At 39.4% G+C, this 16,226-nt stretch overlaps 1 protein-coding gene across 5 annotated transcripts in view; it reads right to left on the bottom strand.

Moving 5' to 3' along the window:
- The window catches only part of ADAT2 (adenosine deaminase tRNA specific 2), a 48,825-nt gene that overhangs the window by 20,049 nt on the left and 12,550 nt on the right, over positions 1-16,226 (bottom strand). For all 5 annotated transcript variants that reach the window (XM_053904415.1, XM_053904416.1, XM_053904417.1 and 2 more), the window contains exons 2-5: positions 9,578-9,682; positions 6,436-6,586; positions 4,871-4,977; positions 131-203 (exon numbers count right to left, since the gene is read on the bottom strand). In XM_053904415.1, coding sequence (XP_053760390.1) covers positions 131-203; positions 4,871-4,977; positions 6,436-6,586; positions 9,578-9,682 — 436 coding nt within the window. The remainder of the gene's footprint in view (positions 1-130; positions 204-4,870; positions 4,978-6,435; positions 6,587-9,577; positions 9,683-16,226) is intronic.

Genomic DNA, 16,226 nt, shown 5'->3' with positions numbered 1-16,226 from the left:
TGTGAAAAGAATAGCAAAAAAAAAAAAAAAGAGAGAGAGAGAAAATGAAGAGGAGGGCCCATGTCAGACTCTCTTCACACAGCTTTGTCTTAAGTGAGGTTACATCATGTACAGCAAAGGGAAAACTGACCATTTGGATTTTCCTGTTTGTAGAAGGTCTTCAACATTTCCACTGCTTCCTCGGCCCGATATCCAGGAATGCACTGTTGAAATGAGAAGATTGAGGATGAATATCGCCCAATGAAACTGTGGCCTGTATCTCATACAAACAGCAATTGGGGGACAGCAGTGATGCAGGTAAGGAAGTACATTTCCAAGAGAATCGAGTACAGACTCAAACCGCGCTCCAGTCAACTATTATTTCTCAATCAACTACTATTGAAGTTACTAGCTATGTGATCTTGTGTACTGTGCCTCAGCTGCCTCATGCGTACAGTGTAGGTAATTACAGCACTTACCTCAGAAGGGTTTCATGAAGAGTAAATAAGATTACATAAAATAACACCTGTTAAATACCTGACACATCATAAGTGTTTGTTAAGCATCTGCTATGTTTTTCGACCCTTATTCACTGTTGGCCCATCAAGCGTTTGATGCTATAGAGCTACAGTTGGTAGTCCGCAGCTAAAAATGATCAACTAAGTATGATTTTTATATTTTTAAAGGGTTGTAAAAAATTTAAAAAAGAAGGAGGAGGAGGAGGAGGAGGAGGAAGAGATGTGACACAGACGTGAGTGGCTCACAAAGGCTAACATATTTACTATTAGGCTCTTTACAGAAAAAAAAGTGTCGATCTTTACTGTAGTGGATGTTTTCAAAAGGATTTAATTGGATCTATCTTTGGTATCTAACTAGAGAGAAAAGATCGATTAAGTGAAAGAATAAGAAATTATGATAAAGGTAAGGAATAAAATTATGTATAAAACACTACATGAGGATGAAACTTGAACTTGCCTTAAAGACAGCAATTATTTAAAGAGGCTGAACACAGCATTTCAGGGAAAGAGTAATAATGAGCTTGGGTTGTGTGAGGAATCCAACTAATGGGGGGTAGGGGGCCTATAGGTAAAGAAATTCAAGAGAGAAAATGAGGTCAAAATATACAGGGCTATGAAGGTGTGTTACACGAGTTTGAACTCGATATGCTGCATCCTTCTAAGATGCACGAAATGAAAAAATGAACAGAGACTCCATGGAGGCATACCCGGAAGCAGCCACTGGAGGGGAAGCAGCTAGTGAGTGCCAGCACAAGGGCCTGGCGAGCATGGTCTGCTGCTCAGAATGAACCTCCTTTTCCCTTCTGCCTTCAGTCAGCTCTTACCTGGACCTATGAAGCCTGAATAAACCTTCCCCATCAGAAGAAAACCTTTACGAGTTTAATGTTTTTAGATTGCACATATAAGAAGGATCGTCAGGGGCACCTGGGCTAAGCGTCCAACTCTTGACTTTGTCTCAGATCATGATCTCATGGTTTGTGAATTCAAGCCCCTCGCTGGGCTCTGTGCAGACAATATAGAGCTTGCGTGGGATTCCCTCTCTCCCTCTCTCTCTGCCCCTCCTACTTGTACACACACACACCCTCTCTCTCTCAAAATAAATAAATAAACTTAAAAAAGATCATATAGTATTTGTCTTTCTCTGTTTGATTTCTTTCACTTGGCATAATGCCCTCAAGGTCCATTCATGTTGTCCTAAATGGCAGGATTTCCTTCTTTTTTACGGCTGAATAATATTCTATTGCATATGTATTAAAATATATATATATATATTATATATTTATTATATATTATATGTGTGTGTGTGTATACACACACACACACACACACACACACACACACACATATACAGAGAGAGAGAGAGAGAACATTCTAATTATAGAAGCAAAGAATAGAATGGTAGTTGCCAGGGGTGGAGGGGTGGGGGTTGTGGGGAATGAGACAGTGCAAGGGGTACAAACTTTCAACTATAAGGTAAGTTCTATAAGGTGAGGATCTAAGGAACAGCACAGTGACTATAGTTAACAACACTGTATTGTGTACTTAAAAGCTGTGAAGAGAATAGAGCTTAAACGTTCTGACCATAACAACAAAATGGTAATTATGTGAGGTGAATGGTGTGTTAACTAACTTTATTGTGGTAAACATTTCACAATCTATACGTCTAACAAATCATCTCACTGTACACCTTAAACTTTACACAATGTTATATGTCAATTACATCTCAGTAAAGCTGGGGGGGGAAATATCCCAATAACCTTCCTTTGACCCTGCCCCTCAAGCAAGCTACTACCCTGCTACTACCCTGCTGCTCCCACAGACTCCTGGCCGTCGCTTGTGTGGCTCTCATTTCCTCTTCAATCTCATCCATGCTGGCTTGTGCTCCCAGATCTCCCAAGGGCCCCTACTGACCAAAACACTGGTTTCCTTTCCATTGTCCTCAACTCTCTGCAATGGAAGAGACTACTGAGCATTCTCGCTTCTTTTTAGAGCTCTCTCCTCCTTTGGCTTCTCTGTTCTCACAACCTTCTCAGACCATTCTAACCATGGTGGGTCAGTCCCATTCTCCTCACGCTACACTGTTTGTGCTCCTCAGAGCTCCCACCTCTCCTCATGTTCTCATGAGCACCAAACAAGCACAAAGCACTCTCCCCTCCTGTGAGGTCAAAGCAGTGGTCCTCCACCTTGGCTGCTCAGTGGAATCGACTGGGAACTCTCTTAAGAAAATACTAATATTCCACCTCCTCCACCCTCTCACCTTATACAGTTGGTCTGGGGCAGGGACCTCCCACAGGCACACTTAAAAAGCTCTACAATATGCAGTCTGGGATGAGATTTACTGAGTTACAGATGGAGAAGGAAATTGCATCACTCTAAGATACCAACACAGTATTTTCAACTATTCATTATAGCAATAAATTGTGACTTTAATAAAAAGCACACATTCTTATTAAAATAAACTTTTAAAAATGGAGCAGGTACGTATTATAAACAATCACTATCTTCTCTGAAAAGAATAGTTCTGTAGGTCTCCTCTATGAGCTTAATTCAGCTTATAATATAGCATTAAAGGATCTATGATTCTGCAATACAAAAATAGTATCCCACCTCCCACACCCGCCCCCCTACCTGAACCAACCAAATAAAGGAAGAAAACACAGGATCCAGAAGCCTAGGGTGTCAATGCTTCTTTAGAATTTCAAACACTTAAAAACAAAAACAACATAATTTGGCATCAGACCTGGAGATACGGCTTCAAATAATGGTCACTCCTTTCACTGGGACCAGTTAGTCCAAGTACACACACTATGATCTTATTCTTTGGTTCAGAGAGATCAACTCTGTGCAGAGACGTGTAAGAGAGGACTGTTTGGGCACTCAGCGTCACTGACGTGTTGGAGAGAAATTTTCTACCTATGTCTGATATCCAAGGGCTCATCCTTGTTCTGCCCAGGAGCTTTGAGAAATTCTTTAGATCTTTTTCATAAATGAAGTACAGGGTCAGCAATATACTTGCAAAGAGTTATGTAAATAAAATCTGAGCTACTAACAGAAGCGATTGGGAAAAATCAAATCACTTTGCACATTATTTTTTATTTTATTTATTTATTTGAGAGAGAGAGAGGATGCAAGTGAGCGAGGGCAGAGAGAGAGAGAGAGAGAGAGAGAGAGAGAAGCTGTGCTCATGCTCACCCGAAGTGGGGCCTGTGCTCCCCCAAAGCAGGGCACGAACTCCCCCGAAGTGGGACTCGAGCTCACCCCATGCGGGGCTTGAACTCACGGGCCATGAGGTCATGACCTGAGCCGAAACTGAGCCACCCAGGCACCCTGAAGATTTTTTTAACGGTCAAGCTGATAGTATTATTTATTCTCTGTTGTTCAATTATAATTTCTTTTCCGATGTGATGTTAAAAGTTATCTATTCTCAAATATACAGAAGTCGTTAGGAAAGCTAATGTTCAGCTGGAAAAACTCAAAATAGAATGTTTTCCAAAACTTATTCTCAGTGGGATTCAGCCAAATTTAGCCCTTCATAGGTACTTGGTATTCTCCTAAGAATATCTGAGGTCTTGTAAGAATATCTGAGGTCTTTGAAGTTAACTGCCCACCATGTCAAGCCTTTGTTAAATACTTTTCATTTTAAAACATAATACTTCAGGATTAACTTTGGAGAAAAAAAAAACATCACACCGGTTTATGAAAAACGATATGTATCTACAGGCCAAACTCTGAAATACAAATTCCCACTGCTCATAGCCTTAAACATAAAAACTTGGGGAGAGGTGGCAAGATTAAAGGGAAAGTAGAATTTTTAAAGGAAAACAAAACAATGTGGATCCTAGGGCCTGGGGGAAATTTCAGTACTGAAAAGGCAGGGGGAACAAATAATGAAAACACAGGTATTAATTGCTACACACCAAAAATAGTACATAGTGATAAAGCAAAATGATTGGCTAAGTGCAAAAATATTGTGTGTGCACTGTAAATAGCACGTACTGTTACTGACAGAGTCCAAGCTTCTCCTAAACTCGGTACAGCACAGAGCTGGGGACACGCAGAGTGAAAATGCCAACAGTGACCACATCTCCAAACATCCCTGAAGGTGTTGGCAAAGACTGTCAGGAGAGACACCCTGGAAGGTTGGGGACTTTCCTTCTGGAAAGGTTCTGTTAATTAAGGGAGCCAAGCACTTACCTGGAAATGATTACCTGTCATCTTATACTGAGGCATAAATGAACTTGACTAGTGGTCCCAGAGTCTGCCTGGTCCTAGCATGGCTCTTTGGTATACTGACCACACTTGAACAATTCCCAAGCCCATACAGAAATCAAAGGAATGAGAAAGAAAGAGGAAACATTAGCAGGTCATATTACCTGAAATGGTCTCCCAGTATTTGGTAAATCAGCAGAGGCAATATTTAGAACGGAGCCACAACCACCAAATCGTTCGTTCTGACAGCCATATACCACCAGCGGAATTTATGGGAAAGAATTAAGGTCCCGAAGCAAATGTGCAGTTCAAGTACGTACAGTGACAAGACCAGGGTAGGTTTATACCAGCCAGCCGGGAGAGAAGAAGTTCAGGCTACTTTTAAAAAGTCAAGCGTAGGCTTAGTCTTAAAAATCAGACAATCCAGTTACACAAAAGAAGGAGGTCTAAAGGATTTAGAAACTAACATCTCACAACTGCAAATCATAAAAACCGAATACATGGCTACTAAACATTCACAGTTTGGTATTCTCTCTAGTCTTTCTTAACCTACTTTCTGTGAATCATTAGGGAACTGGAGCCAGAAAGGAAGTAGGAATTTAATCCAGGGATTTGCACCTTTTAAAAATAGGATTGTTGGTGGCACCTGGGTGGCTCAGTCAGTTGAGCATCCGACTTCGGCTCAGGTCATGATCTCACAGTCCGTGAGTTCCGGCCCCACATCAGGCTCTGTGCTGACAGCTCGGAGCCTGGAGCCTGCTTCGGATTCTGTGTCTCCCTCTCTCTCTGCCCCTCCCCCACTCATGCTCTGCTCTCTCTGTCTCTCAAAAACTAATAAATGTTAAAAATTTTTAAAAATAATAATAAAAATAAATAAATACATAAAAATAGGATTGTCCCCTATTCTTTCCCCAAATAAAATACAACATGTGCCCCAATATAAAACAGACTAAGGCTGAGCCGCGACACAAGGCAGGTTGGGGAGAGGGGCTAAGTTGACTCTAACTCCCCTTTTACAAAGTAAAGACTGTACATACATGTTATCATACTCAAAACCCTCTGTTATTTTTAAAGTGATGAATTTTTTCACACATACATAGCAAAGTAAGTACATAAAAATGTGCATGTATGAAATTAAGTTTTTGAACTAGCAAATAATTTTTTAAAGATCTTAGAGACAAACTTGCTACACTCAGTATTTGTGTTGCTTACTATGAAAGACACAATTCAAAGAGTTTTTCATTCCCCATTTATTTATAATTATATTATCATAAGTGATGTGTTTTTTTACCTGGTATTTACTCTGACTTAATACTTTTCATACATTGTAACAGGTACTCATGGCAAAAATAAACAAAAACATATAAACGGAAAGAAAAAATTTAAATCACCTATAATCTATTATCCAAAGGTGCATATTCTTCAGATCTTTCTCTGCACACAGTTCTATAATCTACTTTAATTTGTGATTTATCCTCCCACAGCAGTTTGTTAGCTCTTAGTTTCTTTCTCTAGTTCATTTGGTTAACAGTTTTACGTCTATTGACATAGAATGAAGTAATTTTGTTATTTAAAAATCTTTCCTAAATATTTTTTGGCCAAGGGGCACAATATTTTATAACTTGTTTCATAAGTCTGCCTTCACATATTAGAAAGCAGGTTATGTGTCCGGCCATTTTCAAGTTTATAGGAAGGGCCCAAGACATGAACTCACAAAGTCAAAGGATACTCATCAGGCGGAGAGCAGCTGCACACATAATACACGGCTCCACAGTGACATACAGCACGATGTGTTCAAATACTTCAGAAGGACTCTTGCCACTTTGGTGGCACCAGTCCAGGGCCTGATCGATGGCCACCATTTCTGCATGTCGAGTAGCCTGGAAAAAGAGAGGTGCTTGCATCAACACGTAACTGTGTTTTACAAACACTCAAAAATAAGTACCCAAAATGGGCCTAATGTTTCTGCCAATGTTTTAATGAGTAAGGGTTTCAGGGACACTCTTAGCAGTTGACAATGTATTCCCCGGTTCAAGTACCATAGCTTCACCAATGCAAGACAGCGAATTTGAGATGCCATGTGATTTATGCTATATTTTTATTTAAGTACCTAAGAACTTCAGGGGACGCTCTTTCAATTAAATGCCACGGAGAATAGAAGTCTCAAAACAAAACAAAACAAAAAAAGAGTCCAGGGTTTGTGAATACTCTAGGGGAAGCCTGAAGTCTTCACAAGCACGTGCTCCAATTTCAGATATTTTAAAGGCCACCCCTCACCTAACTCTAAGCGAATCCATATTTAGTTTACTGGAATGTCATCACTTCTATTTTCTTTGGGATGAGATTTAATATTCTGGCAGACTTTAGAGAAAACCAGAGATTTGGTATGAGTCTTGGATACCTCATGGGTGGTAGGAGAATGCAGGGGAAATCACACAGCATTTGGAAATACCCATACTTAACTCTGAATCCTGACTGTGGCCGCACTCATTATGTGGCCTTGGGCAAGTTACATAACTTCTCTAAGCCTTGGGTCCACCATGTGTAAAACAATGTATGCTGGCATGTAAACCTCATAAAACACTGAATTACATGAAGCAGATGTTGCACGCTATATATGTACTCTGCTATGCAGTAATTATTAATAACATTCAAGATGATCACACTTGTCAATAAATTTACGCTGATTGCTAAGAACAAGTCATTGTGCTAAATCCTATGTGAGGTTAAAGAGTCTGTCCTCAACAAGTATAAAATCTGGTGAGGCAAACAGTTGCTAACCTGTGACACAGAGTAGGGTGTGGAAAATGGTGGCACAGTGGCCCAAGGTGCCGTGGAAGCTGGACGCAGGTGGAAGCTATGCTGGTCCAGAATTATGAACTCAGAGTGTAAGGTATTTTAGAGAACTGGTTCCCAAACCTGCCTGCATACCAGACCTAACTGGGGAGCTTAAAAAGTTTCCCCAACTCCAGTGCTTTTCCAAAAATCAAATTCAGGGGTGCCTGGGTGGCTCAGTCGGTTGAGCGCCCGACTTCGGCTCAGGTCATGATCTCACGGTTTGTGAGTTCGAGCCCCGTGTCGGGCTCTGTGCTGACAGCTCAGAGCCTGGAACCTGCTTCAGATTCTGTGTCTCCCTCTCTCTCTGCCCCTCCCCCACTCATGCTCTGTCTCTCTCTCTCTCTGTCAAAAATAAATAAACATTAAAAAAAATTTTTTTTTTAACTCAAATTCAGAATTACTGAATCAAGTCTCCCCAGAATTCTCTGTAAGTAACCATTAAACTGAATCACTGCAATCAACCTCTCTGTTAGTGTGCGGAGCCAGAAGCTAAGTCAGGACAAGTAGAAAACACACCGCTGGAAGAGGTGATGGCAGTGAAAGGCGTGGTGGTAGTATCAGAGCCAAAAGTAGGACTCGGGTCTCCTCATTGGGGGTCAAGAGTTTTTCTATGCTGCTTTATAGGGTAATCTTCTATAGGACACCGAATACCAAGATAAATGCAGGCTAATTTCAAGACACAGAAGAAACCCAGGTCATCGGAGGGATAGATGGATGATGTTAGGGCATTCAAAGTTCTCATGTAAAGATACCATACTGAAGCACAAAATGTAATTAGGGAGATAGGACAATCATTTAAAATACAGAATTCTACTCCCAGACAAGTATCTGTATATTCACTAATTGCTACATTATGCTTATTACTTCTCTCACAAATGTTTTGATAGCCACATAATAATTGCTTTGATGAATCTGGGTTCCTAGTTTGCATGTGCTCTTTTTTGTTTTATTTTTTTTTTTTATAGATATGATGGATAAACTTTAAATTTCCCACAGCACCATTACCAACATCAGCTTGCTCTCTAACTCCCAAGATCAAATAATAAGATCAAAGTCTGTGTGAGTGATGTTATGGTTATAACCTGTCCATGAGTCCAGCTAGTACTTCTTGTCGTCATAAAATTATGATAGGGGCGCCTGGGTGGCTCAGTCGGTTAAGCGTCCAACTTCAGCTCAGGTCATGATCTCACAGTCCATGAGTCCGCGCCCCGCATCAGGCTCTGTGCTGACAGCTCAGAGCCTGGAGCCTGCTTCAGATTCTGTGTCTCCCTCTCTCTCTGCCCCTCCCCTGCTCAGGCTCTGTCTCTCTCTGTCTCAAAAATAAATAAAAACATTTAAATTTTTTTTTGTTTTAATCATAAAATTATGACACACTGTTGTGATATCAAGAAGTATTGCCTCAATTCATGAACTCCTCAACCTAAGCACAATAATATAAAGGCACACAAGCTATTAAAGTGTACATGTAGGTTTAGAGACATCAGGTGGTAGACTTTATCCCATGAATTCTCTAATACACAGTTTCCTTTATACAGTCCTTTTATACCTCCAAAGATATAAACTGAAGGTGATTGTTTAATTTACCAGGAGGAATACATTATTTCAAGGTACTAAAAAATGTGATACGAGTTAAATTGATATGTTTTGTAAAGTGGAATTTCCATATATTAGATTTGCTTAAGATGGAGATTAGAGTCATTTCTTTAGTATTGAAGCTCCAATGTAATAAAAGCCCCTCTTGAGTTTCACTCAAGTGTTTACTTGAGTGAACTCCATGACATAGAAAATTAACTGCAAAGATTCTACTGCTCCATTAAGTTTTTCTGAATTTTCCAAATTTTAAAAAACCAACATGTATTACTTTCATAATCAGGAAAAAAAGGCATTCAAAAAAAGAAATGTTAAGAGAAACTACCCTTCCGCTGATACCTACAAGTCTCTACACAGACCCATCTTCTCACCAACTGTGATGAAGTTCAGGGCACTCCTACCTTTACCTGGATGTTTGCAATTATACTATTCAATTGACATACGTTTTTGGTTTGATTAACTTCATTTCGTCCCTTCCCCACAACTTCATTGTTGTAGACCATGAGACAGCCAACGGGAACTTCAGTATTTTCTAGGGCTTCTTTGGCCTAAAAGACAAAGTGGAAAATTTAAGATGTAATGCTCAATGCTTGAAAAGACTACAGGAAAGAAATAGATGCAACGTGAACACACACATATAAGCACTGAACAAAGAAATACCACAGAGTTCTCCCTCTCCTCAAATTCAGTTCAGTACTTAGTGCCTTTGTTCTCCATTCTTTCCATATTAAAGGAGACTCAAGAACAAACTCCCTTTACAGGTTCTGAGCCCCCTGGTTTTTTCTTCTCATTGGAAGCAGAAGTGAGCAAAAGACTATTATTGACTCTTGTTCTTAAACTGGCAGGGTCTCTGCAATTTTTCAGAGATCATATGTGTCTGTGTGTGTGTGTGTGTGTGTGTGTGTGTGTGTGTGTGTATTTGCAAACGGAAAGAATAACATGTATAAATAATAACATCCATTTCTTGTTGAAATTCTACTTGCTTAATTTTTTTGTTTCTCTAAATAGTATAGAAAATATCCTCTTGAGTTCTAATAGCATAAAAGTAACCAGACTGGATGCCTCTCTGTGCTCACAATTTCTGTTTCAACACAAGAAAAGCCTAAGAGTGCTTTGTGTTAAAATAGCACAACCACTTTGGAGAACACTTTGGAAATTTCTTTAAAAAGTAAACATGCATAGAGCCTATGAACAAATTCCACTCCTAAGTATTTATTTAAGAGAAGGGAATATATGTCCAAAAAAAAAAAAAAAAGTTGTAAAAGAATGCTCAGGAGGAGCCAAGATGGCAGAACAGCATGGAAGCTTTCTGTGTGTCTCGCATCCATGAAATACAACCAGATCAACACTGAACCATCCTACACACCTAGAAAACTGATTGGAGGATTAACACAACAATCTGCACAACCTGAACCACAGAATTCAGCAGGTACGCGGCGTGGAGAGCTGAACTTGGGGAGCAAGAAAACCTGAAAGGTAGGGAACTGCTTTTGTGGGCGGAGAGAGGACGGAGACATGGGAGGGGGGGAGAATATGGGAAAATCACCCTTCCCCAAAAGCAGCGGGAGAGAAAGTGGAAAACTGGAAACAGCCGCAGGGACTAAACTAAAAAGGGAGAAAGGAGAAAGGAGAGGGTTTAAATTCCATTAAGACTGTAACAAGGGGAGCGCAAAGGCTGCAACTCCGCAGCTCCATACCTGGCGGTGCTCTGGTGGGAAGGGCGAATCCCCAGGAACAAGTGGGGTCCAGGAGGTTCTCGGGGCACACAGGGAAAAGCAGTTCCACTGCTGGAAGGACATTTGGTAGAGACTGTTGAAGCCACCTGGTCCCAGAAGACCCCAGAAGGTGGCCACATTCACTGGTGCTGGGGCAAGGTTGTTAAGGGTGAAGCCTGGTGCCAGATGTGTGTTGTGATTTTCCATAATCCCTGAGATGCTGCTGCTACACAGTCTCACAAACATCTTCTGGGATGGGCTGGCACCTGGCTGCAGTCTCGGGGCACTGGCAACAACAGAGTCCAGTGGGCATACCTGCATACAGCCGATATTTGGCCATTGCTCATTCGGCCATTGCTCGATGAGACCCTCCTGCAGTGGGGCGGAACGGGCCAAAGCCTCAATCCCTCAGAAGTAGGGGGCCAGGGAAAATGGCCACATCTGAGACAAGGCTTGGGAGACAGATGCCGCCTGGGGACTGGTCACAGAGAGTGAAGAACTGGGGAGTGGACGAGAGCTGAAGACGGAGGATGGGTGCGCGACTGCTGATCCGGGAGAACAGACTGCTAGCTGGTGGCGCCATTTTCACTGCTCCCTCGCATGCACATATGCACCTACCAGCCTCGCAACAATCCACCCCAGTAGGCTAGCAGCGCCATCTAGTGGAGAGCGGAGCTGTTACACTAAGCCCCACTCAACTGGGCCAACATCACTCTTCAAGAACACAAGCCTCACTGCCTACTTAATTTATGGACTATAAAGAGCTACATTGGCTTCTAGAGGCAAACGAAGCAATTTTAGTCCTACTTCAATCTGTGAGCAGGTTCATCTATTCAATTTTCTTTCTTTTTTTTTTCCTTTTTCTCTTTTACAATTCTTTTCTTTTTCTTGAATACAGAAAGAGAAAAAATTCATTTCTATTTTCAATTTTTATTAAAAATATCTTTCTTTAATTTTGGTTACTATACTTTTTACTTTTGTGTAAATTTTTTCAAATTCTACTTTACTTCCATCATTTTATTTTAGTCTACTTCAGTGTACTCACCTTTTCAAATTCCCAAACAATTTCCTTTTTTTTCTTTCTTTTTCTTTTTTCCTCTTTTTCATTTCTTTCCTTTTCTTGAATGCAGAAAAACTTCATTTTTACTTTCAATTTCTATTAAAAATATTTTTATTTAATTTTTATTACTATATTTTTCGCTATTAGGTAAGTTTTTTCAAATTCTATTTTACTTCCATCACTTTATTTTGGTCTACTACAGTGTATTCACTTTTTCAAATTTTCAAACGATTTTTTTTCTTTTCTTTTTTTATCTTCTTTCTCTTTTTCATTTCTTTTCTTTTTTCTTAAATACAGAAAATGAAAAAATTCATATTTATTTTTAATTTTTATTAAAAATATTTTTCGTTAATTTTTTCTACTACATTCTTTACTTTTGTGTATATTTTTTCAAATTCTACTTTACCCCCATCATCTCATTTTAGTCTACTTCAGTGTATTTATTTTTTTCAAATTCTCAATTTCCTTCCCCCTCTTTTTTTCTCTAATCTGTCAAACCACTTCCAAACCCCAACCAAAACACACCTAGGATCTAGCATCATCTATTCGATTTTTGCGTGTGTGTGTTTTTAATTTTTAATTTCAATATTTAATTTTAATTTATTTCAATTTTTCTACCTCATTAATTCCTTTTCTCCCTTCAAAATGACAAAACAAAGGAATTCACCCCCAAAAAAAGAGCACGAAGAAACGACAGCCAGGGATTTAACCAACACAGATACAAGCAAGATGTCTGAACCAGAATCTAGAATCACGATAATAAGAATACTAGCTGGAGTCGAAAATACATTAGAATCCCTTTCTGCAGAGATAAAAGAAGTAAAAAATAGCCAGAATGAAATTAAAAATGATATAACTGAGCTGCAATCACGGATGGATGCAGCAGCAGCAAGGATGGACGAGGCAGAACAGAGAATCAGCGATATAGAGGACAAACTTATAGAGAATAAGGAAGCAGAAAAACAGAGGGAGATTAAGGCAAAAGAGCACGATTTAAGAATTAGAGAAATCAGTGACTCGTTAAAAAGGAACAACGTAAGAATCATAGGGGTCCCAGAAGAGGAAGAGAGAGAAACAGGGATAGAGGGGTTATGTGAGCAAATGATAGCGGAAAACTTTCCTAACCTGGGGAAAGACACAGATATCAAAATCCAGGAAGCACAGAGGACCCACATTAGGTTCAACAAAAACCGACCATCAACAAGGCATATCATACTCAAATTCACAAAATACTCAGGCAAGGAGAGAATTATGAAAGCAGCAAGGGAAAAAAAGTCCCTAGCCTACAAGGGAAGACAGATCAGGTTTGCAGCAGACCTATCCACAGAAACTTGGCAGGCCAGAAGGGAGTGGTGGGATATATTCAGTGTGTTGAATCAGAAAAATATGCAGCCATGAATTCTTTATCCAGCAAGGCTGTCATTCAAAATAGAAGGAAAGATGAAAGGTTTCCCAGACAAACAAAAATTAAAGGAGTTTGTGACCACTAAACCAGCCCTGCAAGAAATATTAAGGGGGAGTCTCTCAGGGGAGAAAAGATGAAAAAATATATATAAATACCAAAAGCAACAAAGATTAGAAAGGACCAGAGAACACCACCAGAAACTCCAACTCTACAAGCATCATAATGGCAATAAATTCATATCTTTCAGTACTCACTCTAAACGTCAATGGGCTCAATGCTCCAATCAAAAGACATAGGGTAACAGAATGGATAAGACAACAAGATCCATTTATACACTGTTTACAAGAGACCCACTTTACCTAAAGACACCTTCAGATTGAAAATAAGGGGATGGAGAACCATCTATCATGCCAATCGTCAACAAAAGAAAACCAGAGTAGCCATACTTTTATCAGACAATCTAGACTTTAAAAATAAAGACTGTATCAAGGGATGCAGAAGGGCATTATATCATAATCAAGGGATCCATAGACCAAGAAGACCTAACAATTGTAAACATTTATGCACCAAATGTGGGAGAACCCAAGTATACAAATCAATTAATGACAAACATAAAGAAACTCATCAACAGTAATACTAAAATAGTAGGAGACTTCAACACCCCACTCACAGCAATGGACAGATCATCTAATCAAAAAATCAACAAGGAAACAATGGCTTTGAATGACACACTGGACCAGATGGACTTAACAGATATATTCACAACATTTCATGCTAAAGCAGCAGAATATACATTCTTCTCCAGTGCACATGGAACGTTCTCCAGAAAAGATCATATCATGGGACACAAATCAGCCCTAAGTTAAGTACAAAAAGATCGAGATCATACCATGCATATTTTCAGACCACAACGCTATGAAACTCGAGATCAACCACAAGAAAAAATTTGGAAAGGTAACAAATACTTGGAGACTGAAGAACATTCTACTAAAGAATGAATGGGCTAACCAAGCAGTTAAAGAGGAAATTAAAATGTATAACGAAGTCAATGAAAATGATAACACCACAACCCAAAACCTCTGGGACGTAGCAAAGGCGGTCATAAGAGGAAAGTATATAGCAACCCAAGTTTTCCTAAAGAAGGAAGAAAGGTCTCAGATACACAACCTAACCTTACACCTTAAAGAGCTGGAAAAAGAACAGCAAATAAAACCCAAAAACAGCAGAAGACAGGAAATAATAAAGATTAGAACAGAAATTAATGCTATCGAAACCAAAAAAAACCAAAAAAACAGTAGAACAGATCAATGAAACCAGAAGCTGGTTCTTTGAAAGAATTAACAAAATTGATAAACCACTAGCCAGTTTGATCAAAAAGAAAAAGGAAAGGACCCAAATAAATAAAATCAAGAATGAAAGAGGAGAGATCACAACCAACACAACAGAAATAAAAACAATAAGAGAATATTAAGAGCCATTATATACCAATAAAATGGTAATCTGGAAGAAATGGACAAATCCCTAGAAACATATACACTACCAAAGCTGAAACAGGTAGATATAGAAAATTTGAACAGACCCATAACCAGTAAGGAAATCAAATGAGTAATCTGCCAAAAAACAAGAGTCCAGGGCCAGATGGCTTTCCAGGGGAATTCTACCAAACATGTAAGGAAGAGTTCGCACCTATTCTCTTGAAACTGTTCCAAAAAATAGAAGTGGAAGGAAAACTTCCAAACTCTTTCTATGAAGCCAGCATTACCTTGATTCCAAAACCAGACAGAGACCCCACTAAAAAGGAGAACTACAGACCAATTTCCCTGATGAACATGGATGCAAATATCCTCAACAAGATATTAGTCAACCGGATCCAACAATACATTAAAAAAATTATTCACCATGACCAAGTGGGATTTATACCTGGGATGCAGTGCTGGTTTAATATCTGAAAAACAATTAACGCGATTCATCACATCAATAAAAGAAAGGACAAGAACCATATGATCCTCTCAATAGATGCAGAGAAAGCATTTGACAAAATACAGCATCCTTTTTTGATAAAAACCCCCAAGAAAGTACGGATAGAAGGATCATACCTCGAGATCATAAAAGCCATATGTGAACAACCCAACACTAATATCATCCTCAATGGGGAAAAACTGAGAGCCTTCCCCCTAAGGTTAGGAACAAGACAGGGATGTCCACTCTCGCCACTGTTATTCAACATAGTATTGGAAGTCTTAGCCTCTGCAATCAGACTACTCAAAGAAATAAAAGTCATCCAAATCGGCCAGGAGGAGGTCAAACCTTCACTCTCCGCAGATGACACAATACTCTATATGGAAAACCCAAAAGATTCCACAAAAAAACTGCTAGAACTGATCCATGAATTCACCAAAGTTGCAGGATATAAAATCAACACATAGAAATCGGTTTCATTCCTATACACTAACAATGAAGCGACAGAAAGAGAAATCAAGGAATCGATCCCATTTACAGTTGCACAAAAAACCATAAAATACCTAGGAATAAACCTAACCAAAGAGGTAGAAAATCTATACACTGAAAACTACAGAAAGTTTATGAAAGAAATTGAAGAAGATACAAAAAAAAATGGAAAAACATTTCATGCTCGTGGATTGGAAGAACAAATATTGTTAAAATGTTGATACTACCCAAAGCAATCTACATATTCAACGCAATCCCTATCAAAGTAACACCAGCATTCTTCACAGAGCTAGAACAAATAATCCTAAATTTGTATGGAACCAGAAAAGACCCTAATAGCCAAAGCAATCTTGAAAAAGAAAACCAAAGCAGGAGACATCACAATCCCGGACCCCAAGCTATATTATAAAGCTGTAATCATCAAGACAGTATGGTACTGGCACAAGAACAGACACTCTGATCAA

This window comes from Panthera pardus, unplaced genomic scaffold (genome assembly GCF_024362965.1).
Source record: "Panthera pardus isolate Hobbes unplaced genomic scaffold, ASM2436296v1 HiC_scaffold_17, whole genome shotgun sequence".
In the NCBI taxonomy this organism is placed as follows: domain Eukaryota; kingdom Metazoa; phylum Chordata; class Mammalia; order Carnivora; family Felidae; genus Panthera; species Panthera pardus.
The sequence above is the reverse complement of the archived record's forward strand: the minus strand, read 5'-3'. Positions and strand labels throughout refer to the sequence as shown.